This window comes from Zonotrichia albicollis, chromosome 1, assembly GCF_047830755.1.
Source record: "Zonotrichia albicollis isolate bZonAlb1 chromosome 1, bZonAlb1.hap1, whole genome shotgun sequence".
NCBI lineage: Eukaryota > Metazoa > Chordata > Aves > Passeriformes > Passerellidae > Zonotrichia > Zonotrichia albicollis.
This window is the reverse complement of record NC_133819.1, coordinates 57,560,633-57,574,610: the sequence shown is the minus strand read 5'-3', so window position 1 is coordinate 57,574,610 and position 13,978 is coordinate 57,560,633. Positions and strand designations below refer to the sequence as shown.

General features: G+C 37.4%; 1 protein-coding gene across 2 annotated transcripts in view; it reads left to right on the top strand.

Moving 5' to 3' along the window:
• ICE1 (interactor of little elongation complex ELL subunit 1) overlaps window positions 1-13,978 on the top strand; it is a 41,566-nt gene that overhangs the window by 13,256 nt on the left and 14,332 nt on the right. For both annotated transcript variants that reach the window (XM_026798167.2, XM_074542070.1), the window contains 3 exons: window positions 954-1,043; window positions 7,756-8,108; window positions 9,255-13,688. In XM_026798167.2, the coding sequence (XP_026653968.2) occupies window positions 954-1,043; window positions 7,756-8,108; window positions 9,255-13,688 (4,877 nt within the window). The remainder of the gene's footprint in view (window positions 1-953; window positions 1,044-7,755; window positions 8,109-9,254; window positions 13,689-13,978) is intronic.

Below are 13,978 nucleotides of genomic sequence, written 5' to 3'. Positions count from 1 at the left end.
TTTGTCAATTTGTGTGTGTCTTGGCATATTTTTTACTTTTGGATTGTACTGAATTGGTACCACATTTAATCCTTTGATTTTTAATTAGTGGCAAAATAGGAAAATTAATATCTGAACATTAATTTAAGCTTCAAATAGCAGCAAGGATTTATTAATAATGAGTAAATGGTAGTGTTGTTATTAGCTGTTTAGCAAAATTTGGTAGGTTTGCCTTGTATATGCTGACTGTTTTTTAATATGTCTCTTCATAAAATAATAGCAGTTTGCTATGGCCTTTGACTTACAGAATTTGCACAAATACAGTCTCAGTTCCTGATTGTTGGATTTATGATACTGTTGGCATAAGTCTATAAGGTGCTTCTGTATCTTAACTGCAGTTCTGAGTTTTTCTTCCCTCTCCACTTCTCTTCTGTCTCTGAAACTAGGTTGTTTGACATCACATAGCAGTGGTGCTGTTAGAACTGTAGACAGTCTCCTAGTGTTGTGGCCTGATAATTAGTTCAGATACATGGTGCTATTACATATAAAACTAAGATTAATTATTACTGAGTAAGCAGAAATGTGATACACATCTTTGTAGAAGATTTTCTCCCAGGTTCATGTAACTTGATTTGTTTTACAGAGCTGTTTGATTTCACTAATGCTACATTTGTATCTGTTTTACCTTTTACTTTGGAGGCTGTTACTACTTTTTGCAGTACTCCCTATGAAAAGGAAAAGGTAAAGCATTCTCCAACTGTTCCTTTAGTCTGCTATGGGGATGTGGCCAGTACAGGATCTATTCCCTAAATGGCATCTAGCATTTCTCCTTCACTGAAGCTTGTGCCTTGTTTTAATTTTTGTGGGTATTTTGTAGGCATGTCTGTGTTCTAAGTAAAATAAACACAAATTCTTAGTTCAATTCTATCAATTTATTTAAAATAAATAGATTTTTTGTTTATTTATTTTAACAGGAAGAGCAATGTTCTTATTAGAACAACTCCGGATGTGCATTGACAGTGCAAAAGGAGAAAGAGAGAATGAGAAAAATGATCCTGTCTTAGGTACAATGGCATGCAAAGTCTTGAAATTTTCTTGATACTCTCTTCTTTTCGGACCAAAAGGCAATGTTGGTATTTTCTTTCAGCTTCTATTTGGGATAAGGAATGATCGAACAAAAAAAGACTAACTGTTACAGAGAGTAGGTTCCAGTTGGGTAGTAACTGCATAACACTCTTTTGAAAGACTTAAATACTTTCCTTGATCTTTGTCTGGTCAATTACATGTGTGATTAGAATCTGAATTATCTGAAAATAATACAAATATTAATTTGAATGGGTAAGTAAACTTGAACCATCTTCTGATAAAAAGCTGTTGTAATTTGCTGTTGCAATCAAGAAATCAAATTCTTTTACTGTTTGTAAGTAGTCAAAACTCATCTCATGGTTAAAACATTATTATTATATCGTAATCAACTCTGTAGTATGTAATGTGAATGATGGGCTCTTTTTAGTCAGAAACAAGTATGTGGTAACATAGTTGAATTACAAGGTTTAAGAAGCTGTTAACTCCATTTTCTTCTTTGTAATGTGATATTCAGATAATGGTAAAAAATAATCTGAGTAGTTATGCACATGCATATTCACAGCAAACTTTAACTGCTTTAACTTTACATAGCAGATATTTTCTTTCTGCACTGAAGAGTAATAGATGCCTTGAAACTGCATTAATTTCTGTGTTGCATCTCTGGAATGTTTTTATTAAGCTTTATTAGTTTTTTCAGTTTCTCTACTACTTTGATTTTTCTGTAACTAAAGGTGTAGAGATACTGCCTGGGATTGGTACCCACCAGCATTAAGAGCTTTGAAGATAAACTTTTCAAAGACCCTGTTAAGTCTGAAATTGTGCTACTAGTGTAGATCATAGTGAATCTGCCTCCGGATGTGTTCCAGTGGAATCCACTTAAGAAGTGCCAAAATATAAGGACCAGCTCATAAACCTGTTAGTCAGCCTTACTTCCTTGAGTTTAATGCCGCAAATGCATGGCTTCAGCTCCAAAACTGAGCTGGACACTTGTGCCCTGCAATTCTGAATTTAATGTCTTGATCAAGGATGAATCAAGTGACAAGAACAAGCACAAGAAACTGAAGAGTTTAAAATATATGTGATTTTAGGGATATCAGGTTCCAGAGTAATCCCTTTGCCATCCACCAAAAGAGGAACTTTAGATTTCAGAAACTGTGTTCCATCCTTCCTATTCATATCTTCTCAAGGAGATGACAGTACTTTCATAGAAGGAAGCAATTATCTCTAAGAGTCTCTTCTAGCCAGTCCTTCTTTCTTCCCACTTCAGTATGGAGAAAATTCTAAGCTTAGACCATGCTTTTGTTGGAATGGTTAGATTTCATAGAAATAAGTCTTTTATCCTGTTACTGGTTTGTTTTTTTTTCCCTCATCAAGCTTAGAACAGTTATATCATTATTCAGCCTCTTATGAAACTGGCCTTTCCCTTGAATTCATAATAACAAAGTGCTTATGTTTACGGGTGCAATCTTCCAGGAAAAAAAGGATCTTAATGAGTTTGCCCATATTATAATAGTTTCAACCTAGAGAGCAGATCAGCCTTATGGTAGTATCTTTTCCAGAGAATGTCAGTTAATCTGCTGCCTGGATCTAGCCTTTCAGAAGTGTACTTCTTCTAACATTTCTTAGTATATTCAAATGTGCTGTACAATACCCAAAGCTTTGCATTATGGATCAGTGTCTTCTCTGTTCTGCTAAGGTTGATAGTACTTTGAATGGTTTTCTTGAAGAATGTGTTCATATGTGAAAATTGGAAGACTCATGAGGCTTTCCAAATGTGCTGTTGTGAAAGCATCATAGGATAATGGAGGTTTGCCAAACTTATTTTAAAAGCATTTGGTAGTATTGTTACAAATCTACCAGTAATGAAGTTGACAATACGTGCATCTGACCATCAGTCCAGTAACCTTGGGCCATAATCTAGGGTTAATAAGACATTGATAGTATTTTAGTCTTTGGAAAACTTTATCTCATATAGTTGGGACATAAAATCACCTACATTGTGAATAAACATTTAATTAAGCATTTTAAGAATCTTGCAGTTGAGTGCTGAATATTTTGCTAAGTTGGGTTCTCTAACATGCTCTGTTCATATGCAATGGTGAGATGAACTGAAGAAAAGCAAAGAACCTGTCTGGGAGGAGTCAAGCTTCTTCAAGAGGTATTCTGTAACTGGGTTCTGAGCTAAAGCTGGCTTACTACGGAGCTATACCCATCTTATATGCTCATCTTTTTGTTTGGGGATACAGGATAGGGCAGAAGCTGCATGTAGATTGTAAATGCAATAATGGAAAGGAGTGCACTTGAGTTGTCTGCTTTAATATCAGATTTACTGTCTCAGAAAACAGAAAATTGCCTGTAGCTTCAAAGAATATTTAGTGTATGAAGCATCCTGAAATTCACATAATTGGATACAGGTGGAAAAAGTCGTTGTCAGGGCATTAAAAATTTCAGTGGAGGAATTTTTTTCTCAGAGAAACACCGCTGTTCTTGAGAACTATGCAGTTGCTTCTGCCAGGCATCTGCAATCACTGTGCTGATGAGGTTTTGCTGTAAATCAGATGAGATTCTTTGGCTATATTATTTATTTTTATAAAATACCACATCTTAATCTGATCCTTCTTGAGACGAAAAAACCACAAGACTCGTTTCAAAAAGTTGCTTTGTTGCTTGGAGTGAGGAGAGGACAACTTGCAGCAGTGAATTGCCTTGCAATGTACCCAATCAAGACTAAAGTTTTGAGTTGTAAAATATAGTTTGTTTAGTACCAAGTCAATCAATTTTAGCATTGGATCACTTATTTCATCTCTGCTTCTTTCTCCACTTTGCATGAAGAAGATATTTCAAGTAGTACATGATAGCTTTTGATGGTATTTTCAAATCAGAGTAATCTTAATCTCTCAGAAGTGAGAGAAGGCAGCAGTGTAAGGATTTGAAGCTACATGAACTAGATTCCAGGTTATAGATTTCAGAAGAAAACTTTATCATTTCATTGAGTCACATAATGAACAGGAGTGCGATTCCCTGGATAGAGTAAAATTTGTCTGTGAAATATGATCTTTGCGAGGATCCTTCCAATGAGATGGGCTCGGTATTCATAAGGCTTTTGCTGGACCTGAGGTTCAGACCAAGGTGCCAGAGTTGACACTTCAAATGAAGAAACTTACATATGTTGAATCTTTAAAAATTGCTATGGCACCTCTTCCTATGGTTAAATGGGTAACTGTAAGAAAGGTATCTCATTGCCAAAGAAATGCAGTTATTAGTGACTGGGTTGGAAAGGGATGAGTAGAGAAGTTTGGAGAATTTCTTAGTTATTCAGAAATTATGTCTTTGATCCATTGTTCAGGGGAAACATTTAAATGAATTATACGTATCAATATTCTTGGACTTGATGTAGGCGCATGACTGATTTTGAGAGTATAGATAGGATGTAAAGTTCCTAATAAGTCAGTACTATTGTGTAGTTCACTGTGAAAAGTAAACTTCCTAATTTTCTAAATGGAGTCCTTGTAGGGGCAAAATCTTTAACTGTGTTGCTGCCTGCTTCAGTGCAGGGTAAATTCTGAGCTTTGAAATGGTTGGCACAAAAAGACATGAAAAAAAATGTAAGAGACAACCAACTTCTGAATTTTCCTTATTTTCTTTGTTTCTATTTGTCAAAGAGCTCCTTTTGCCTTGGATTGGAACTCAAATTGTAAAATGAATGTAGGTTTGTCCTGAGAAAATTTAGAACATCCTAGAAGCTCTATGTGACTGTGGCTTGTAAATGGCTTTATAAAACAATGGATTGTTGTAATACTTAAAAAATGTAAAGGGAATGGCAGAGCTTTCTTATCTTCTGTGAAAATGATGTGCTAGGGCCCTTCAGGTTGATCGGTTTCTCCCTCCTCCTGGTGTCCAGTGCAGTAGTTGAGATTTTTTCATGGAGTTGCTACATGAAGTGACTTGAGATAGATCTTTGAAATAGGGTTATTGATTAGTTTCTCTGATTTACTCCTTTAGTGGTGCTGACGTATCAGAATGTGCTTAAAAGTTTTTGATCGCTGAGGAGGCTATTTTGACCTATCAAATTAATGTTTCAAAATATAATACTACCATTGATGTTGCTTTAGGAATATCTGTGCAAATTCTAGTAGTGGATTAACACAGATAGCAGTAATGAAGCACACGATTTTTTTTTCCCCCAACAAAATGCAAGTTGTGCCAGTTAATACATCCTATACTCAAAACCATTTTGTGCACGTGCTGTCATTTCTACTGTGGGATGGTGTTGTGACTTGCCTTTGAGGCAGGGCAATCGGATTTGTTGCTAAAGGATCCCTTGGAGTGGATTAAAGTAGAAAACCACAAATTTTTTTAGAACTGCTTTGAAACTGTACATGGAAAACACTGTAAAGTGGATTGGAAAGGAGTATATAGCTATTCTGAATTGTGTAATCACCCTAAAGAAGAAAACTAGAAAAAAAAGATAGAGGAGAAAAGACAAAGATAACCACCACCTCTGGCTCCAATGATGTGTGGGTGATTGTGGTCTGTGATTGTGATATGCAGTAGGAGTCTGTCAGAGGTGGAGACCTGCATAAGCATCAAAATTTGGGGTTTTTATAACCCTCATTTTTCCAGTAAACACCCCAATACCTCCTCCAGGAGGAGTTCCAGACATGTACAATCTTCTTTTTTCGAAGATCATGGAAGTCCGGCAGTGTCAAGCTGTCCGGTTCGGCTGTTTGTCTCTGCCCGGACACGCGTAGGATGGCTCTGGGACAGCCCGCGTTTCTAAGGACGAGTCTAGACTCTTCAGATTTTCAGTCTTTGGATTGTTTATTATTTCTTATCTATAGAATTTTCTTTCTGCCCGACAGAGGTCTGACCAGCAAGGCAGCCAAGGGCACTCTGACCTCCGACTGGGCAGTCATCTCTTTTTATACTAAAAACTACATACATCATATTTACCTTTATTTCCCAATACCTTTCACCCATATTAGCAAGTGCACCTTCACCAAGGACCAATCCCAAAGTGCCAACATCACCACAGAAAATGGATGACAAGAAGAAGAAAGAAGGACAAGACAGGCCCTGATCCCTCCATCTTGTCTCCATAACCGCCCTGTACCAAAACCCTAAAATCTATCTTTCATTTTGTAAACACATCATTCTTACACCATTCATTCCCAAATGACTCTCATGTCCTCAAACAGGTGGCACATCCCTCGAAGGGTCAAAGTCAAGCCACCAGGTACTTTTGGCAACATTCCAGGATCTCCGAGCCCCCCCCCCCCCAAGGGTTCTCTCAGTAACTCTGGACATCCGGAGTGATGTGCTGAGTTCCCACATCAAGCAGGGGGGTGAGAGTGTGTGTTCAGGGGCTGGACAAAGTTTCTAAACAAAGATTCTGAGTAAACTTTCAGAGTTTTGCAGCTTATGGTGCATGAAACTGTCATAAAAAACCCTTACCCTGTCTGTGCAGGTAAATTGTTTAACAGCAGTTTCTCTTAAATCTAAATTAGCTTTTTTAAGGAAAAATTTAGTCACAAAATTCAGGTGGTTCACTGCAGATGATGTACTCATATGTATGCAGAATAGGCTTGATCGCTTGCTTTAATACTGCTGATTTAGTGTCTAGTAGTGTTTGTGAATACTGTAAACAAGATCACACATACAATGTCATATAAGAATTGCAAATACTACAGAGGAGATTTTAGCTCCATATGACACACTGGGGTTTGGGAATTGTTGATTTCTACTGTCTTGTTGGAGGTAAAATTTTCATTTTATAAAATCATAGAATTTAAATTTCAGGAAACTGGGCTATCTTTTCCCTTTTTGAAGTATTTAGCATAATTATAATAAATTTAAATTATTTGTCTTTAGACTTTCCTGGATGAATATGTTTTGTCTGCATAATAAATGAGTTACTGTGTAATAGTAAAAACTGTGATTTGAAAAGTAACAAAAGTATTGCAAAGAATTACACAGAGTATTTGGACGTGCTTTCTTCTTGTTAGAATAAATGTAAAACTGTATAGTTGACATCTTTAAAGGGTTCTCAACTGCTCTGTATCTTAGTTGTTCCAAAAACTTTGTGCATAGGATATGTTGTGGTGCTTTTTTTTAATTAGGGCTTCAGAACTGACTAAATTATACCATTAAAGCAAATTCTTGTGTGATTAGACTCAATATTTAAATTTAAAGAACAAACAATTCAAAAGCATATGCATATTAAATCATAAACTGGAAATGTAGCTAAGAGATTCCTTGTTGTATTTATGGCAGGGTATAATTGTAACTTGCTTGGAAGCACAGCTGCTGGCTCAAACGTGCAGGTTGCTTTAAGCTGAGAATTACAGCCTGGGTGGGGAATGTCTGTGCACAGTTGTTCTGCTTTTTATGACTGAGTTACTGGGCAAAGACTGAGATAAAACATATGGACCTTCAATCCTACCAAGAATGACCCTTCCTGATGAGAAAAATTGGGAATGTTTTAATGATCCAAGTCAGGCAGTTTGGGGAAAAGCTCTTTGCACATGCTGTTTTCATTAAAAAATAGGGGAAGCATTTCTGAAAGTGATTAAGATCTTCTACAAAAACGTCACTTGAAAATATGGTATTACATTTTTATTACTATTATATATTATCTCTGTAAACAAAAATGGGAAGGCAAAAATTCTTAATGATATTTTTTTGTCTTAGACACCATACAAATCCACCAAAAGATCAGGAAGAGTGATGGCAAAACACTACCTTGGTGTTCTTCAGGGGAAAGTGCTGTAAAGCAAAATTCTGGAACAGCGATGATAATTCAAACAAGTACTGAGCCTTTTGGAGATGATTGTGCTGTGAACAGGACTACTGAAGAACAACTTCACAGTAGTGAGGATAAAAATGTAGATGTGATAATACAGACAGGCAGGGAGCACAGCGCTTCAGGCTTCTCTAGTCAGGAGTGGAGAGACCCAGGTGGAAATGTGATGGATATATTGAATTGGGCCAGACCTCTTCCTGCTCTACTTTCTCCGGTACAGCTTTCACCACTGACTACACAGGTGAGTTTCAGGATGCATCTGATTTGGCACTTAACTTGGTCTTAAAATTACTAAAGGTACTAAAGAAATAATGATTTTTTTTTTTTTTTTTTGTATCAGTGTTACTTACTCATGCGCTGAAAAGGTCTCTGTGTGCTTAGATCCATATGGATACTTCTTTAACTTTGTAGCATACTGCCTGTGGAAGGGAGCAAAAACATAATGTTCAGAAGTGTATGTGTTATGATTGAAACCCAGTCAGAAATAAAGTGCCATGCAACTGCTTCTGACTTCTCCACCAGCAGGATGCTGGGGAAAATCGGAAGAGTAAAAGTGAGGAAATGTGTGGGTTGAGATAAAGACAGTTTAATAGGAAAAGGTGCGCATGCAAGCAAAGCAGAACAAGGAATTCATTCACTCTTTCACATGAGCAGGCAGGTCAACAGAGCTCCATTATGCATAGTGGTGACTTGGGAAGATAAATATCATCAGACCGAATGTCCACCCTTCCTTTCTTCCCTCTCTTTATATGCTCAGCATGATGGCATAATGGGATGGGATGTCTCTTTGGTCTGTTGGGGTCAGCTGTCCAAACTGTGTCTCCTCCCAACTTCCTGTGCATCCCCCTAGTGCTCTCACCAGTGTGGCAGTAGGAGAAGCAGAACAGCCCTTGATGCTGTGCAAGCACCACTCAGCAAAAATGAAAACATTTCTATGTTATTAACAGCATTTTCAGCACAAATCCAAAACATACCCCCCTTTCTGTGAAGAAAACTAACTATCCTAGCCAAAACCAATATACAGTCACCTATGTCTCAACTTGCTGTCATAATTTCCCAGTGGTGCAGACCTTAGGTCCCAGTTTGTGTTCAATGTAAGCTTGGCTTTCATAGCAAAATTCCAGAGCTTGAAAGTTAGATCCTGCTGAAATGCTCATTTCCGGTAATTTTAGAATGCAAGTAGGTAGATAAAGAAGTCTCATATTTTTACAGAGGCACTTTCATTCACTATGAAGAGCAATGGTGGAGAGAGTTGTAATTTTGTTGACCAGCCTTAATCTCTCAAAACCATTGCATGTCAGGGCATTAAGTGTACTTGTTTAAAAAAGTAGGTCCTAAAACTGATTCTAGGGTTCAGATTATTAACTTTGCTTTTTTTTGATTGAAGGATATGTTCCTGGGAGAAGTCACAGGTTCCAGTGATGAAGAAGATGATTGCAGTACTTGTGCACTGGAGGATATTTTACAAGAAGATCAAGTTCAGCCTCTGAGTTGTAATTTAGTCAGCCCTGGTGCTGAGTGTAACAGACAGTGCAAATCATGTGAGCATGGTTTTGATGCAGAAATCTCGCTTAATCTGAGTTGGAATGAAAAGAATATTCGTATGAGTCCTAAGACATCAAGGAAGGAAAGAGATGCTGAAAGAGAGCAAGTTGAAGGTGCTACTCTAACAACAAGCATGATAACTAACAAAAATTGTTTGGAGGAGAATTCTGGGGATGTGGAAGCTGAGAACAGAAAACTAACTGGAGCAACAGCACACAAATCGGAAGACATGGAAGAATGGAAAGGAGATGGTGAGGACATGAACAGTGAAGAGGTTGATTCTTCAGCAGATTTTATGTTACAAAGTTTCAAGTCTCAGAAACAGGTAGAAAAATGTAGTGTGGTAGAGCAAACAGAGGAGAATGTAACCTTAATTAGAGCTGTTGATAATGAGGGTACACATGAAAAATGTGATGAATTACTGAATGTAGAGAGAAATAAATTAGTGGCACAGAGAGAAGCTTCCAGAGTAGCATCTGTTCTGCAGAGTGTTTCTCATTTCCTATCTAAGCAATGCATTGTGCTTCAAAGAGAAGATGCTGAGGAAAAATCTGATGAATTGATAGAAAATAAATCAAAAAATGTAGTCAAATTAACTAATATAACTGGAGCTGTTGAGATTTCTGCACACTCTCAGTGCTCTGAAATAAAATATGACAGTGAAGAGATTCTGGAGAAACAACATATGCACACAAAAGACAAAGTGAACAGAGAATGTGAACCAGAGACTGTTAAAGTCTCTAGGCATTATTTACCTGTATCTGCTACTGAAGGAATCAGAATTTTGTCAGTCTTTCCAAATGATGAACACCTCAAAACCGAAGACATGAATATAACCAGAGCTCCAACTCCTGAAGTACCTATGAAATTTAACAGAGGAAGTGTTCTAGAAATAGCTGAATTGTCAGAGCTACTCCATAGTGCAAAAAATGTAAAACTAGCAGATATAAAGGAGGTGGTAGGTTTACAAAGCAAACCACATCACAAGGAAGATGGTGGTAATTTATCTCAAAGGAAGTCAAACTTAGGAAATATACTTTCACTATCAAAGACAGCATGCATTATTGGTGCAGAAAGCAGTGTAGCTAAGTGTGAATCTTCTGCGTTTGATTTTACAGAAGTGAAAGGTGAAATAAAACAATCTGAAAACTTATGTAAGACATTAGAATGTGGGCAGTCCAAATCTCAAACCTTTAGACTGTTTAAATCTCTAGAGACTGAAGTCAGAGTTAATCCAGAAGATTGTGGAGGGGAAATCAGTGAGTTGTTAGCAAGAGGGGATACAATTGAATCTGTCTTAATAGAAAGTAATCCTATTTCTGAGGAACAGTGTGCAAAACCTCTGACTCAGCTCTTGATAACTGAAAATTTTAAATGTGATGAAATAGAAGGGAAATTAAATAAGCAAAGCAAGGAATTGGTGACTGAGACTTGCTTCAGTTCACTGAAGCAGGAAAAGAATGTTGTGAAGAAAAATGATATTTCAGAGATCATTTGCCATCCTACTTCAGAAATGGAATATAGAAGTGGTTTGGCTTTTTCTACTCAAAAGGACTTGGAAAAATGCTGTATAAATAATGAAGAAACCAATTCTCCTGTGCAAGTGGGAATTGGCTTGGAATCCACAAGATCTCCTGATCTAAATTTCAGTCTTCAGAATGTTGTTGGTTTCCTTGAAACTAACTTAGCAGGAAAGGCTGCTTTTTCCTGTACTTGGGAAAACAAGGGACATACAAATTCCATTATGAGTAGTACATTTAACTGTTCTTCAGATAATTTAGAAGAGGGTGCTGAGATTCTGTCTACTGAACAAGTCAACATGGGCAAAGAAACAGGTTGCCCTGAGAGAGAATATGTACACAAAAATGAAGAGAAAACTTCAGATAAGGAGCAGCCAGTAGATAAAGAACCTCAAGCATCTGTTAAATCACAGATCATATATGCAAATCCTTATAAGAATGCTTTTCTCCAAAAGTTTGATTATCAGGAATCAGGATGCAGGACTTCTACATGGAAGGTTAGAACAGGTCCTTCTAGAACTTATTCACTAACAGGTGGGAGAGAAAGTAAAGAACTGAACAGTTTTGTGGGTTCTGGGAAAAATGCCATAGTAAATTGTAAAAGTGATTTTGATATGCCAGAGCAGAGCAATGACTCTGAAGAAAAGGACTGTTCTATGCAAAAAGTGAAATATGTGAAGTGTTCTGAATGCGTTCCAATGTTTAGAAACAAACTGAGAGCTTCCAGCAGAATTGCATTGGGTGCTCTGGAAACTGGTGCAATTGTTGATGCTGATTACCAAGTATGTGAGCTTCATTCAATGATGCACCCAGGAAGTACTTTCACAGTTAGTCACCTAAAAGCAGGCACTGTTGTGGGTATGAATACACACTGTGAACCAAACAACTCTGGAGATACTGCAAATGAGTGGTCAAGTGTGACTGGGGAGAGTTATCCTGAAGACTCAGCCTCTTGGAAAACAGAATGTATATTACTAACCTCTGAAAATACTGAGAGTGCTAATGAACTCATGGAGTCTAACATAGCTGGATGCATCAGTCACAATGAGGAAAGTCTATTAAAATCTGGAACATCAAAAGAAAGCCCCGTGATGCCAAATGCTTCAAAAAATAGGTTACCACTATGCAAGATGTTAAGCAGATTCTCAGAAAATTGCAGGCTGACTGTAAAAACCAGTAAATTAAATGCAAGAATGTTAGCACTTGGCAATTTCTTAGAAGAAAATGATTTTGCTAAACTTCAGTCAAATGGGAAACAAGGTTTATTACACAGTGTTGATATGGGGGTCTCAGTGTTTGAAGAATATAATAATAATAATCAAACTGCTTGCAATACAGGAGAAAGCAGCACTGATGTTATCATAGATAGTGGTACAAAAAAAATTTTACTCAATTATCTTCCAAATCCAACCCTCTCTGATGTAAGGTGCAGTTGTCAAACAGTTGGTCAACTTTCTGAACCACAAAAGACAGTATTTGAGAAGTTACATATGGTGGAATCAGAGTCTTGTGCTCTCAAGAAGAGCAATAAGTGGAAGTGTAAAGATCAAGAACTATCTGAAATCTTGACTGTTTCTACCAAAACAACTGCCCAAGTAATGCATACCAAGCTATCAAAGAAACTGATTCAAGGTAAAAGAAAAACAAAGACTCTTAAAGTTACTCAGCCAGTTCTTGCAAATGCTAATACTTCTGTGGCAAAAAAATGCTCATCTGAGATGATAAATAAAATCAGGGAAGAGATAGGTCCTCCTCTCCCCCCCTTGTTACTGCCTCTGATTGCTACTCCTCCAAAAATTGCCTGTACTGTGTCCCCGGTAATGTCTTCTACAGGTCAATTCTCTCTGCTTTCCCCTCTTGATGACCTGATGTCCCCACTATGCAGAACTCCAGTTCTTCCTCTCATGTCCCCATTAACAGATACTCCAGCAGTAAAATCTGCTATTTTATTTTCTCCTCCCTCACCCTCAGAAATGGCAGTAGGTAGAAGGATTCGCTCCTCACCTTTGAAATTTTGTACTTCCATTCCAAAGCATGCACTTCTTGTTCCAGGAAGATTTCCTCTCTTTGCAGCAGTTAGTGCTGGTCCAGGTGCCCCTCAGGAGAACTCTGTGAAAATATTGGACACTATATATCCAGAGCTGTCTGCAAGGGCAAGGACACTAAACATTCTGAAAGGCAATATTCAGCTTAACCGATGTACTTTTTCAGACAGCCAAAGTTTGCCAGGACCTGTGTCTCAAGTAGGTGGATTCAAAGCATTTGCATCTACATCAACTGCTTTTGTTAAAGCTGGGAGCAATTTGAAATCTGATAGTGGCAAAGACGAGGACAAAGATGTGCAAAATCAGCAATTCTTTTCAAATCATCGTGGAAAAAGGACACTACTGCAGGTATCTATGCCAAGAAGTGCCAAAAGACTGAGACTGGAGAGTGAACCGCCAAGGATGGAGCCCAGTGATGTTATTGCTGTTAGAAATACTAAAAAAACCATCTCTGAAATGCAGGAGGCTTTCCATGGTATAACCTATGAACTCAATGATTCATCACAGTGCTCCAGTTTAGAAGAATCACTATCAGTAAAGAAGGATTCTGACTGCCAGAAAATTTCTTTGGCATTAAAGAAAGTTGCTGAATCCTGTTTTGACTTGTTACCAGTTATCAAAGGTCATGTGTATGTTGGAAATATCTCAAAGATTCCAGTAATGAGAGATGAAGAGAGAGAAGTTGTCTATGAATTTGGTATAAAAAACAAGGTAAGTAGCATAATTTTAAATTTTGTTGTTTAATAATCACTTCTGTGCAGATGGAAAGAGTCTAAGTTTGTAGTATTTGAATTCTCAATTGTTGTGGCAATGTCCTGTGCCAAAGTGTAGTCTTGAAAGGTTATTAGAAACCTAAATTTTTATAACATAAGAAAATACAGAACTGCACAAGAAATTACTTTTCAGTGGTGTCAAAGAAGCAAAACTGCAGTTATAAATACATATGCTTTTCTGATGTATGCATAAACCACTTTATCTTTGCAGCATTTTTTGAAGCGGAC